At 39.0% G+C, this 14,531-nt stretch overlaps 1 protein-coding gene across 2 annotated transcripts in view; it reads right to left on the reverse strand.

Annotated features, from left to right (window-relative positions):
- FCHO2 (FCH and mu domain containing endocytic adaptor 2) overlaps positions 1 to 7,621 on the reverse strand; it is an 85,805-nt gene extending 78,184 nt beyond the window's left edge. For both annotated transcript variants that reach the window (XM_005155025.4, XM_031054255.2), the window contains exon 1: positions 7,525 to 7,621. In XM_005155025.4, coding sequence (XP_005155082.2) covers positions 7,525 to 7,554 — 30 coding nt within the window. In that variant the 5' untranslated portion in view covers positions 7,555 to 7,621. The remainder of the gene's footprint in view (positions 1 to 7,524) is intronic.
- Positions 7,622 to 14,531: the final 6,910 nt, after the last annotated feature.

Here is a 14,531-nt window from a genome sequence, read left to right on the forward strand (position 1 = left end):
TGATGATTAACCTGATTTAAATCTATAAATTATGTTATTTTCAACTCATATTTGGAGACATATGTATATTCATGTCAAATTAAATATGAAATCTCAGTGCAGAGAGCAGACGTTTTTCTTCTTAGGAAAGCTGTATATCTTGTCTACAACTCCTTCATTCAATAGTTACGTCCCTGAACAGTAGCTCAAAATATTTGTATAACAAGCTCCCAAGTTAAGGCTCTGTATTTAGGATAAACACAGAGATGTATGCTGCAGCTAAGAGAAAAAGTAGCTCAATTTACAAAATACGTATGTATTCTTTTATATACACATATGCCATCAACACTATTTATTTGTGTTTTGATTGTTTTTCCTCTACACTACCCCTCCCCTCACACATTGTATAAAATTCTATACATGGAAATCGTGTGTCTAGCCAATTTTATTTCATGAAGTGCTTTTACCTGCTCCTTCCTGGTGACAACAGTAACAACTGTGATCACTAAAGGCCAAGTACCAGCCCACTCAAAACCAAATAAATGCAGCATATGGCTGAGGGAATTGATAAGACCTTCCACTCCCATTCAGAAGCACTGCTATGACAGATAGACAATGAAGTCAGATGCAGATTCTTCTAGAAGTGCATCTTGGAGAAAGTGGAACCTCTGCTGTGACACACAACATGAGGCTCTATGCAACAGACTTCTAGGTTAGCTTGAAAGGCTATTGTGTATGTCATTTTGCAGGTAAAACACTGTTAAGCATGATCCTGTTATCACCCCACAGAAAACAAATGTAAAATTGTGCATAAGAATGCAAAACATAAGTGGTCACCTCTCCAGACAAGGCTCAATTTAATTACTTAAGTTCATTAGCAGTTTTCTCCTTTTGCCCTAAAGCTAACAAAACTCCCTCTTCAGAAGCTGGTGTTCTTGTTGAGTTTTCCCATTTTATACTGCCATAAGAGAGATATTTTGTCTATATAATATAGATGACTCTGACAGCAAGTCATAAGAGGAAACAGGAATTCAAAAACAACACTTCACTTAAATAACCCTATAGTGAGGAATTACTGCCCAACCTTGAATACAAAATAAAATCACAGAAAGCATGGGCAGACAGTCCTTCCATTTCCCTTCTTAAGAGCTGACTGCAATGATCTCCTCATGGAAATGAAAGTAACAATGTCAGCAAATGTAAAGTCAGAATTCAGCATTTCCATCACTTGTGCATAACAGGAAGCAGATTACAGGAACTCTGTTTCACTGAGCTACTTAAACAGACTTCGAAAATTCTTAAAAAAATAAAAAAAAAAAGTGTGTTGTATGTAGAGATGATTTAAAGGCTACATTTGGTAAAGCAGCAACTTCCAGGCAACCAGCAGGAGTACATATTTCCTATGTTTCTACCAACATATACAAGTGCCAGCTCTGTTGCTTTGGACTAAAACCATTCAACATTAATGCCTAATAGTGTAAAAAGTGAATACCCTCTATTATAGCAGTGTCTTTTTAGCCAGTATTAATAATTGAGAAATGTTTGTTTAAGTGATTCTAAAGTTCCCATTATTGGTCAGATATGTACTACTTGTCTCGAGAGCATGAGAAGCAAGAAAAGGACAGCTGCAAATACTGTTTTCACAGCAAAACTAAGTATACGATGCAATAAAAGGCACATGCAGATCTCACACACATTCTTGTTTTGGTTGAATGTTTAAGTTTGGTGAGAAAAGTTCAGACAAAGTTTGATGTTGTCTAAGTTCAGCAAGTAAAGAAACATTGACAATAAGTGAATTACCGGCATTTCAAACTATACTTTTAGAGTATGTATTAGCAGTGGTTAAGCATGCACAATCATTCCTTCAACCCTTTAAACATGACCATATCACCTACCAAATCACAACTTTCTCTCCAGGAAACAGGCAGATGTATATTCAAACTGTAGTATTTATAGGAAGTAGCGCTGCAACTTAATCACAGGGTTTCTTTTTAATGATAAAAAAATTTAGGTTCCTAATTTACTTCAAATTGTCATAAAATGAAAACTGGAAAATCTCCAAATTAAGTTTCCAAATCCTTGTTAAACCTTAGAACTGCCTTTGGCAAACATGATATATCAGTGAAATACGAGAAACACACCTCCCATCTGGTTAGATAAATGCTAAATAGAAAAGCCTAGGAAAGAATGAATGTGGGAAATCAAATTGCTTAAATTTTTAGCAGAAGAATAGAAAAATTTGTATCCTTTACCTCTTGTTTTGGTCATGTCCAGAGAAGTTGTCCTACAGCTAGTTTTACACTTTAATTACTTTTGCACCAATATGCCAAGTAATAACTTTAGAAAATCCATTAAGGTGGGGCAGGGGAGCACAATTTCCTCATACAGGTAAGACTCAGTATTTGCTGAAACTAGGTATAACTGTTCAGCAACTGCAAGATTTATGCAGCTTGAAAGATATCCTATTTTAACAATTAATGCACAGAATTTAATGCAACAGAACAACAGAGACTGTTCATTCCTGCAACTCTAAAATGGAAGTTCAAAATATTAACCAAAACAAATCCTCACAAACTTAGGAAGACATGCACTCTTTATCATGGCTTGTCCATCTGTACTGTCAACATCTTTTCATTCACCAAAGAGAATAACACTCTAAAGAAACACAGCACTAGGAATTCCCCTGACTCCAGGGATGTTGGTTGTGGTTTAAGCCCAGCTAGTAACTTAGCATCACACAGCCACTTGCTGACCCCTTTCTTCCCTTCACGCTTTCCCCCACCTCCAGGCAGGATGGGGAGGAGAAATAAAGAATGTAAACCCTATGGGTTGAGATAAGAACAGCCCAGTAACTGAAATATAATATAAAACCACTACTATTAATAATAATGATAAGGGAAATAACAAGGGGAGAAGTATAAAACTAAAAGGTGAAAGGAATAAAAACCAATAAACACAAGTGATGCACAATATAATTTCCCCACCCACCGACTGATACCAGCAGCGACTTGGGCCTTATGGGTGACACCCCCCATTTATATACTGGGCATGATTTGCTGTGGTATGGAATACTCCTTTGGCTAGTTTGGGTCAGGTGTCCTGTGTCTGCTCCCTCCTAGCTTCCCATGGTCCTCCTCACTGGCAGAGCATGAGAGACTGAAATGTTTTTGATCAGGGCAAGTATTGCTTAGCAACAACTAAAATACTGGTGTGTTACCAGCATTGTTCTCAGACTAAAGCTGAAACACAGCACTGCACCAGCTACTAGGAAGGAGAAAAATTACAGTTACAGGTGAAACCAAGACAGATGTATAAACTCATTTCTGATGCTCTGAAAAACATTTTTTATACTGCTGTTATGTAATGCAGTTTCAAATAAACAGCATGTGCTTCACCCATTCCAATTGGGCAGTTATTTAATTTTATGAGCCCCATACACACGAAAGTACTTCTGTGATTAATATTATATTGTTATATTTTTGAAAGCTAGGTATCAGTAAATTTTAATTTCTGTGTGTCTGAAAGAGCTACTGAAAATTTAGAGTATTGAAACATGGGAAAAGCAGTCACCTAATGTTTACACAGACACAGTATCTTCTTCAGTACTGGAAGTTTTGAGATGTTTGAACACAAAAGAATGCAGCAATTTCAATTTCCTTCTTCCAGCTTCAATAAATTAAATATCAGCTCCAGGAAAGCTCTACCTATATGAAGAACAGATATTTTCCTCTATACCTAGATAATTAAAAGTATTTTTTGAACATAAAGATGGAGAGTTGCCAACTCATGCTAGATGCACACAGGCAGTGGGAGGAGACTAAATAAATATTGCACAACAACTCCCAGAAAATGAACATCCACCTCTATGCCAAGCAGAAAAACAGTACTTCATAAACATACAAATGGAACTCCAGATGGATGCTTGACAAGTCTCAGTGCCACTTATATCATGTAAGTGCATAACACAATATGTCTTATACTTATGAGAGCAAGCCTGTTCACAAAACTAAGATTATTAACCCTGGATATCACCAGCCTTTACATGTTACAAAAGCTCATGAAAAGAAAGGAATCCTCCTCACAATCATTTTCAAAAGCTGTAACATAAGCAATTAAAAAGATAAAATAAGAGGAATTCGCCAAGTGAATCTAAACACGTATTTTTATACGCCAGGACTACCAGAGTTACCAAGTACAGGATTACACAGAGACCAGTTCCAGCTATACATAAAATTTCCAATAGTTAAATCAAATTAATTTAAAACACTCAGAAAGTTAATACTGACTGCCTTAGAAGGGGCTATTTTTGTTCACTTGATATAGTTTTAACAGACTTACAATTAACAAATGTATCACCTGCACCAGTCAGTTTAAATACAGCATCAAAGCTTATGCAACACTTCCTCATCAGTCGAGAAAACAGTAAATCAATGACAGCGAAACTTTTTTTAGTCTACTGTACCAGTATGAGTGTACCCAAAGTGACAAAACATGGATATGTATAATGGAAATAATCTATGGAAGTGTTCCATTTAAACTATATCACTGTTTTAATGTAGCACATACATAGCAGTAAGCACCCAATGTTTTATGACAACATCCTAAGTAGGAGTTGGGAATGTTTGGCCACCTGACTTGAATGCCTAAAACTCAGCCACAAGAATCAAAGCCATTTATAGGCTGTGCTACTAGTTCACAATTTTTGATATCACAAAAAAGTAATTGTATCCTACCAACTTTGAAAACTACTGCTCTGGATTGCTGTGCTCTGTTAGCAGGCTCCTGCCTCTTTAAAGCAACAGAAAAAAAAAATCAAGCAACAGTATAGGTCTCTGTACTTCAACTTTACAAATCCTGAGAACAGTCTTGTTTCTGACCTCCTACAAGCAGTCAACAAATGCCAGGTAAATAAAGCATCCAGATATCTTACATCTAACAACAATGACAACAAATTGCAACTATTAATAAACTTCTAAAAACAGTAAAAGATGAAGGTCTCATAAGCTTGAAAACTATTACAACAAAGAAGCCAAAGCTTGTTTTATTTACACAAGCACTTTTGTGAAGTTCTTAAAAGGCAGCAGCCCAAATAGTGTGCAAGAAATTGATACACATTCACATGTCACTCCCCTCTTCTACAGAAATCAGTTAAGTCTTTCAAGGTTTGGATGTCTTATCAATTACAGCAAATAATCAAATCAAGAGAACACCCTAGAGCTCTAGATGCAGACTTCCATTTCCAATGCACAATTTCAGAGGCAAATTGGTGGAACCATGTACCTCAAATTATTCACTATTAGTTATGCTTTGGAATAATTTTCAGATCATAGAAAGTATAAGCATCCCATCCCACAGGTGACAAACATATTTTGACTGGTGTTATGTAGAAGGGCAAAGCAAAAATCAAGAAATAGAAGATAATTATTCTGAAGTTCCACACAATACTGCCTTTCTTTCTCCTTACAGATTTCATTATTTTTTAGTCATTATGCATTCAACATATTTTAACAGCAATCTTCTGATTTCCGTATTAACTTTCTCTCCACATTTCAAAGTATACTGTATCCCAAGTCTTCCAAAGCATTGCAGTAACAATTCCTGCTCTGGAAAGTTGGTAGAAATGGAGAAGCCTAATAATCCCAAATGAATGAAGATGAAATTTATGCTTGGTTCTGAGGATATATATAGAAACTTAATACTTTGACCTCAAAAATCCATCATATTTAGAAATATTTAGAAATTTCAGTTACTCCTGAAAGCTATTAACCCGCATGGCAAAGATGGAGCAGTCCCTATTCCTTTTTATTTTGCTTCTACACAAAATAAAACCCTGTCCATGGTATTACAAGTCAAGTTTCGCAAGTTTAGGACCGCCTTTAATGTCTTTGTAGTCACTACAACATAAACACAAAATACACTTCTTGTCCTACTTTGTGTCATTTTTGGAGGCAGGAGAAAAACCTGCATCAACAGAAGCAAGTCTCCTTTCCTAGCACTGTCCCAGACTAGGACAACACAGATGTAAGGCAAAGACTAAAAAGAGCAGAAAGAGAAAATGCAAAACTATGTGTATGTCTACTAACCCGTATTTGCTGGCAGCATTAATGAAGACAGCGACAGAGAAACAATGTATGGCAATGGCCCACTGCCTTCACTGACTTAACAAAACTCACTGACTTAAAAAAACTCTTGACTAACAAAATAAAATACAACTGATCAGACAGATGGTTAAATGAACATACCACAACACATAAAATAAACACAAAAGTCTTTCAGTTGTAGTAACTGAATAAAACCCTTCAATTCTCCTTTAATCTTTAGGATGAGATAGTAACTTTTCTAATGAAAATGTGTTAATTTCAATTTTATTTTTATTAAATATATAACATTTCCATATATTAATTTAATAATGATCTCCCACCCTGGGGCTTCAAATTAAATGGATCTCTATGCCAAGAGAGCAAATCTAATATCTTGTTTCATTAGCTTTTAATATTCTGTTGAAAGCAAAACTCAGAAAGTCAAAATTAAACACAAAGCTGCAAACAAAACATGAAACCCAGCTTGAGCTATGCTTTATAGCCAAGAATAGTACATTGTATTCACGAAATTAGTTTTCCTGAAGCATTAAGGGAAACTGTTGCTTCCATTTTGTTTCAGGCTCAACAAATACCCATGTTGGTGTTTCACCTATTGGTAGAGATACACGCTGAAGCTTAAACACGCAAAGAAATGGCAACATTGTAAACAGCGCGATGATTACAAGAACCCTAAGGTGTCAGACAAGATACACTCACAACGAAAACCAGTTGTCATTCCCTGTCAATGCTAACACTATTCCAAATCCATATTTTCTATTGTCTCCATATATCTTTACCGACTGGAAAAACATCTGTGCAGAAATGATTGATAGACTGTGTTTCTAAAGCAGACTGTAACGCCTGTTGTTTCCGTAGCTGGCTCCAATTCAGGCTGTACCTTCTGACACGCAGACACAGATAAGTCCACCGGTATAAAAGCACAGAGCTCCGAGCAGCAGCTTGGCGTTTGCGTGATACCACTGTTAAGTTGCTAGAGTCGATGCTGTTCCCCTAGACAACCGCATTGTTCGAGAGGCTTAACGGGGAGAGACCGGACCGCAGTCCAAGCCACATCCGCGCACCGCGCTGCTGTGAGGGCAAGACCCCGAGCATCCCCTGCCCAGCTCCCCGCGGCCCCCGCCGGCCGTCCCCCGCGCACCCCGAGCACCGGAGGTGGGCCCGTCCAGAGCCAGGGGGCGGCGGTCCCCCCGTGCGAGCTGCCCAGCCGAGGTCAGCGGCAGCACAGACAGGTACCCCATTTCACCAACGGGTCAACCCGGCGAAGCGAGCCGTGGCGGCCACCGCTCCCCGCCGCGCCCCCCGCAGCAAGGCCCCGGCCCAGGCCCGGGGGTGGCGTAAGAGCCGAGGCTGCTCCCGCAGGCGGAGACCCCAACTGCACCAAACCGAGCCGTGCCCTGCCCGTTCCACCCACAGAGCGGCGGAACAGCCCGCAGCGCTTCCCTACCCAGAAGCTCTCCACGAAGTACGCCATCATCAGCCCGCAGCCGGTGAGCCCGGCCCAGCCGCGGCCGCCTCAGGCGCGGAGACGCGACGGAGGAAAGGGGCGCCTCCGCGGCGCACCGCCCTTCCCGTGACGGAGCAGCCACCGCCTTCTACACGGGCCCGCCACCCCCGGCCCGCGCGTGCGCACAGCAGCCGCCGGCCCCCAGTCGCCTGCGCAGGCGTATGGCGTGTGCGTGCGCGTGTGTGTGGTCCCAAACAGACAAGCGCATGCGCAGTCAGGCGGCGCGCTGCTGCCGCTGTGGTGGCGCGGCCGACGGTGGGTGGGGTCTGGTAGTGCCAGTCCGTGGAGAAGGGTGGGGTGTTGTGGGCTGAGGGAGGACACTGCGCCCTGCAGGAGCGAGACCGTCGTTACAGCGGGCAGGGCCAAGGAGCGGTGGTAAATTCGTGTTCAGTGACGCAGGATGCAGCAGAGCACGAGGGAGAGGTTCGTGCTGTTGGAAGCGGCCAAGCGCCGTTCCAGCCAGGGTCGTTCAGAGCAGGTAGTCCTCCAGACTACTCCTACTGGGAACCTTGTGGGTAAACTGCATCATATCCTCCCCGCTGCCTCCTCTCACAGGGCTTTACAGTCCCTGTGGCATGCTCCTAAAAACGATACTCTTAACCTAAAGCCAGGGGGCCTGAAGAAACTCTTTGCTTCAAGCATTCCTCTTCAGTTGAAGTTCAGTTTCCAGACCCTCATTTGCTTGATATATTAGCCATTGGGATGATGCTGATGGCTGGACCAGAGCACAGAGCTGCTCAAGTGCCATCTGTGGCCAGTCTGTACCTGCCGTGCTGCTTTTCAGTGGCAATACCTCAATATACTGCTCATGGCAGAGCTGGCACCACTGGGCTCTTTCTGCCCCCCCCCCCCCCCCCCCCCCCCCCCAGAGATCCTGTTCTACCTTGGTGGGATGATTTGTTGCCCGAGATGGCAGTTAGGTTTTCACTGTGGACTAAAACCAGAGGGCCAGGTTTCAGCAGTGATATGAAGAGGATGTCTTAAGCACTTTATTGTGGCTTTGTCAGCACAAAGCTTTATCCAAGATACAAAAAGTAAGAAGCTGATACTCTGTTCTGGGTGTTCAAGGTCTTCCCTTCCCACTCGTTGAAACCCTATAATTTCTGATTTGAAAAATCTTGCCTGCCTTAGTACCAATGTCCTTTGGTCTTTGTTCTCTTAAGACACTAGGAAGGCATAGAGCAGAACAAGGCATCCTGCAGCATAGGTACAGTTACATAGAAATCCACTTTGACAGGGATGATGATCAGGATCAGTAGCTGTGTTCTTAAGGCACACTGGAATTCTCCACAACAGAATTACCTACTAAGGAGTGAACTTTCTCTTTAACTCCACATGCTGTCATAAAATGAGCGCTACCAGCACCAAAGGACTGTTTTTAAACTTTCCTGTCCTACATGCTTCATGGCAATTTTGTCTCTTACCCATCAAAGTAGCATATGCTGCAAAATCCTTACCAAGGGCAGCTCTGTTAACCCATGCTTTTTTGGAGACTGGCCTTAGTAAGAAAATCCTAGATTACTGATTACCTTGCTTTATGTGCTGCTGGATATTATGTAATGAGCACGAATAAAGAATGAATCAGCCCGTGCACTTTGCCAATGCCATGGCAACATCAAGTCAGTGTTTCCACAGAGTTTTAGTCATGTTTCTTGCATAATACCCAGCAACATCTCTTACAGATACCAGCACACAGTATCTCACATTTTAATTTAAAATTCAGTGTAAGTACATGGAGCTGTGATTTTATGTGCTGTGTCAATATTGAGCCAGAAGCTGTCAGACTCAAAGCAATACTCGCATGAGGTCTTGAGGTTATGGGACCAGTTATATACAATACTTAAGGGCAGAGACTGATGCTCAGTCATATTCAAAACAAATTGTTAGACATATTAGGAAAGGAAGAGAGAACTGCATCCAGTGTGTAAACCTGTATGTATGGGCATCTGTACCATGAATGTTGTGCACAGTGCTGGTACCCCTTATCTTAACCAAGCAAAAAACAAACAGACAAACAAGAACCCCAAACAACCCTCCCCAAAACCCCAACACACCCCTGCCAAAACAAAAACAAACCAAAACCAACACCCCAAACCAAGCCAAAACCACAAACCAAACAAAAACCACCAGCACAAAAAAGGCCCAACAATAAAAACCAAGCCCCTCAGAAGACTGAGATAAAAGCAACAAAAAAGAATCCAAGATGTGGGAACTAACAGACACCAAGTAAACCAGAATTCTTCAGCCTGGAAAAAGATGACTGAGAAAGAATATGAGGTAGAGAACTCACAAGTAAGACTAGAGGAGGCGAGTTAAAAATGAAAAATACCTCCTAGTGAAAGCCCAAGCTGAGAATTCAGTCAAGCTAGAGCAAAGGGGAAACTGGACAAATTTTCTATGCTTCCCTAGGAATTCTTAAAGGATCACTAAATACAAAATCAACGGAATATCACTCATTCTGGAAGCCCCTTGGTCTGCAAGTTAGTGAAGCCTGTTGAGAATACTTTGCAGTAGTATCATTTATATACTTTAAGCTTATCCTCTTTCTTGGGTTTTGGCTGCCAAGGACAGGATACTGGGTTAGGTAGACTGTCTCAGTACAATTATTCCCTTGTTCTCCTGATGCAATGGGGTGGACAGAAAGGAACAGTATTTTGATAGCCATAACTTCACAGTTAATCCTGTGTAAGAGAATGAGCATTACCATAGAATATTTTCAGCAGTGTTCATGAAAGATCCATGTATTTTTCTGGATTACTGATTTTTTTTCAGTGGAGAGTTAAGAAAAAGCAATTCCTCTCCTATTTTTATCATCTACATGATTGTAGGTGAAGAACCACAACAACAAACCTCACAGGAAGGGTTTGAAGAACTTAAGATACTTTTTGGCCATACAGGTTAACAATTATATTTCACACATATTATCCTATTTTTTTTTAAATTATGCCAATTGTCTGGGTTGCATACATATGAAAGGAGTTATTCAGCTCAGAGTTTCCCTTTCAGAAGAATATTCCTGATTCCTCAATTTACCCATCCTCCCATGTTTCCAGCTTCTGGTTTTATAAGTGTTAATATTAACTTATTTTCAACAGTCTTCAAAAGGGTGTTATTTAAAAGTTAAGTTCTTTTAAAGGGTGTAGATCATCTGAGATGTGGTATTATATACACTTTGTTACTTAACTGGAAAAATATGATGCTTATTAGTAAAGCACTTGATGCATGAGCCTACAACTAAATACATTAAATATTTCAAGATGAACAGAAGAATAAAGAATCCAAATAGTTGCCAAAAATAATTTAGATAATGACATTACTTAATGTTATAATGAACTGCCAAAAAGCCAGTTGATATTTAAAGCTTTTAATTAATTAAACTTGGGTAAGAAACTGATTCAAATAAGATAGATAATTTAACATTGCACTTTCTTTTTAAAGAGAACCTAAAGAAGCAAATGGAGGTGGGGCCATTTTATACACCATATATGTATTTCATATATCAGACTGAGAATGTCTTGGAAAATGCATTTTCTTTCTTTATTGTCCTTGTTAAACTAACCACCCAAAGAAGCTTGATTGGTAAACAGGAATTTTTACTGCCAACTGAGGTATGTTCTGAAGATTATGAGCACCAAAAGAAAATTAAAAAATCCAGTTTTTTATCAATGGGGATGAGGAAAAGGAAGATAGTGAATTGTTAGCAAAGTCCCTTTCAAGAGTTGTTTAACTTTGGTATGTAGTCAGGTTACTTTTTAGGATTTAAAACATATTTTAAAAAGCATTATGCTCTAACCAAGCAATTGTACGCGAACACATGCAGACATTACCCAGAAGTTTAATAATTTACGTGCTCATGACCTACATGTTACCTTCATGACTGGACATTTATTGCAGCCTTTTTGCACAAAAAATATCATGGCCTCCTATAAATAGAAGTTGAAGCTATAGTAGTTTCGGGGGAAAATATATTTGAGTAGGAGAAAGAGATGTTGAAATTAGCAGTAAATACAGCTAACTTGAGATATTTATTCAAAGGTACTGGCAATTCTCCATCACAATCTTACGGCAGGCTAAGCACACTTTTTAAGTATATGTAAAAGCTCAAATTGTCTGGCAAGACAACACTGTTGAGGTTATGGACTACATTACCCTTCTGCGTAGGATGGATGTTTCTAAAGTCTTCTCGGAGTTTTAGATAAGCACAAATACTTGTACACAGAGTTACAGTTAGCCATATTTATTACAGTAAGAGATCAACTGATTTTTTTTTTCAACTTGGTGCAATACCTCATCAAAGTTCTTTCAAAGTTAGTGATGACTTCTGTTAAAGATTGACAGCAATTTTTAATGACAATTTTCAAAATCTCTGGAACGATGTATGCCATTAGGCTGCTTTATCTGACTCACTATATATTTAAATGCACAATTCTACTGATCTAGTCACCAAGCTTGATTGCATCCCATTCATTACTTCAATTACTTAAATTATGAACCCAGCAGGATTGTTTCACAATGAGTCACTTGGAGGCAATACTCTGTCTTTATTGCTTTTCTTCTGTGTTGCTTCTAAAAGTATGTTTCATCAAATTAGCCTTCAGTCATATGGAAGGATTAAAAAGCATTGGTGAACATTAGTAACTACAAACTGGAATACTTTAATGGCTGTAGATTGCATTTTGACTTTTGCTAGTCACACTCCAGGCCTGTGAGAAAAATCATGGGAGATTTCTAATATATTCAGAAGTCGCATTACTACAGAAACACTATACTGAGTACAGTAGAGTGGAATAAATGGCACTTGTGTTCTTAATTAAACCAAATACAACTTATAATTATTACTATACTAATGAAGAAGTGCAAAAGTTTGAGAATAAATTTCTGAAAGATAGTAAATGAAGTAACAAAAAAGAGGTATTAGTCTGCACAGATTTATTTAGCTGCTCAGGCAAGAAGCAGCTGTTTGAAATTATTTGATTATATAGGTACTTAATTAGGATTGCATATTAAAAACCAGAATGGCAGTATGAACAGGATGGGCAGTGAATGGTTTGCATTCGGGCAGAAGTCATGCTATAATATATATAATTCTTACCTTTGATTTTTCACAGCATCCAATTGATACATTAGGTAGTGCTTACTAATGGCAGCCACCAGCTTGAGTGGCTGGAAGAAAGAGGTGAACTTCATAGTGTCCTTATCACCTTGATAAAAGTCTTAAAGCCTAAGTGCTTACGAAGATATGCAAACTTCTATTAGTAGCAATAGAGAGGGCTTCCTGTCTTCACACGCATTGATTAACATCTTGTTATTTATGCCAAATTTGAAATTAAGATGTTGATATTCAGGGTTCTTTTGGAGAGAAAAAGAAAGAAAAAAAGAAAGTAGAAACCTCCCTATGGTTCTTAATCAGACAAACTAAATTTTAAGTTGTTACATTAGGCAATTCTTTGCCCAACAACACCCTGTTAATCACTGCCATTTTATGGACTGAGAAACAGACAGATGAGTGCTTGCAACAAACAAGAGCTTTGGTCTGAGGTTCCAGCTAGCTTCCACCTCATTTTGGCCCAAAGGTGACAACAGTTTTGTTGCTTAAGGCCTTCAATAAGGAGAATGGGAATAAGCAAAAATAAAATTAGGTAAATCTTCCTATTGGACAATACAGGAGAAGAGGATGCAACTATCTTACTCACTTATGCTAAGGTCTGTAAAGAATTAAAGAAAATGAATACTTGAATTCTTACTTTTTCATGCGATTAATCTGTTCTTCCAAAGTATTTCTACTGCTAGAAGGAAAATGTGCATGTATATACATGCCTAGGGTTACTTGGGATGTGGTTCCAAGATATTTATTTGAGCATGTACATTTCAGAATGAGAAATATATATGTAAGACAATGACTATCAATGTGTTAAGGAGAAAAAACCCCACCAGCATGTAAGAGGACTCAAAATTTCCTTTTGAGATAATGACAAAGTTAAAGGAAGACACTGAAAGATGCTTTGGGTCAAGATGCAATCATGGGAAGAAAAATATCACCTCAGAATTTAGTTTTAAAACAATTTGCTTTTTTTTTTGTTGCTGTTGTTAGTGTCGAAAGCCATCCATCTTTTTTATGGTCTCATTCACTATGTTGTTTTTCAAACTATGGAATCCTTCAGTTTCTATACCTACAAGCCACCCCTAACCAAATCAATGTGAATGTAAAGCTGAAAGATATCCCAAGAAAACTGCGGATTACATATGCTATACACCTAAGTGCATTCCTTGACAGTCATTTCAAGTTAAAAGGACTGGCAAATTTAACATCATTTCTCATTGCACACAGTGCTTTACCAGAGAAACAAAATTCTATTTGGCATTTGGGTTAAGCACAGGGGGTGCAGAGAGAAATCACAGAAAATGTAAAAATATTTATATCAATTATAGTAATACTGCAGTAGTTACACATCTGAATTAACTTCTATGCTGTTAACACATGGAAAGACTTTAAGTTCTCTTGTATGTTTAATAAAGGAAATTTATGACTATCTGTTTTACCAAGAGGCAATAAGAAAAGTTAAACTGGGTAAAACTGTCAGCATAAAATGTTGTATTTGATATGTTTTACTTCCATATTTTAGATATAAATTAAGGTTCAATAAAAATGATTTATACCTGAAGATACAAAATAAATACCTTAATTTTCACTTTTCTAATTCAAATGAAAGTCCGGCAAAAAAGAATTGGTGTCACAGGCCCCACCTTAAAAACTGTGTTTCAAAAAGAATTCCACATATGCCATCACTTCATAGAATCATAGAATATTTAGGGTTGGAAAGGACCTTAACATCATCTACTTCCAACCCCCCTGCCATGGGCAGGGACACCTCACACTAAATCATGCCACCCAAGGCTCTGTCCAACCTGGTCCTTGAACACTGCCAGGGATGGAGCATTCACAACTT

Source organism: Melopsittacus undulatus, chromosome Z, assembly GCF_012275295.1.
Source record: "Melopsittacus undulatus isolate bMelUnd1 chromosome Z, bMelUnd1.mat.Z, whole genome shotgun sequence".
In the NCBI taxonomy this organism is placed as follows: Eukaryota; Metazoa; Chordata; class Aves; order Psittaciformes; family Psittaculidae; genus Melopsittacus; species Melopsittacus undulatus.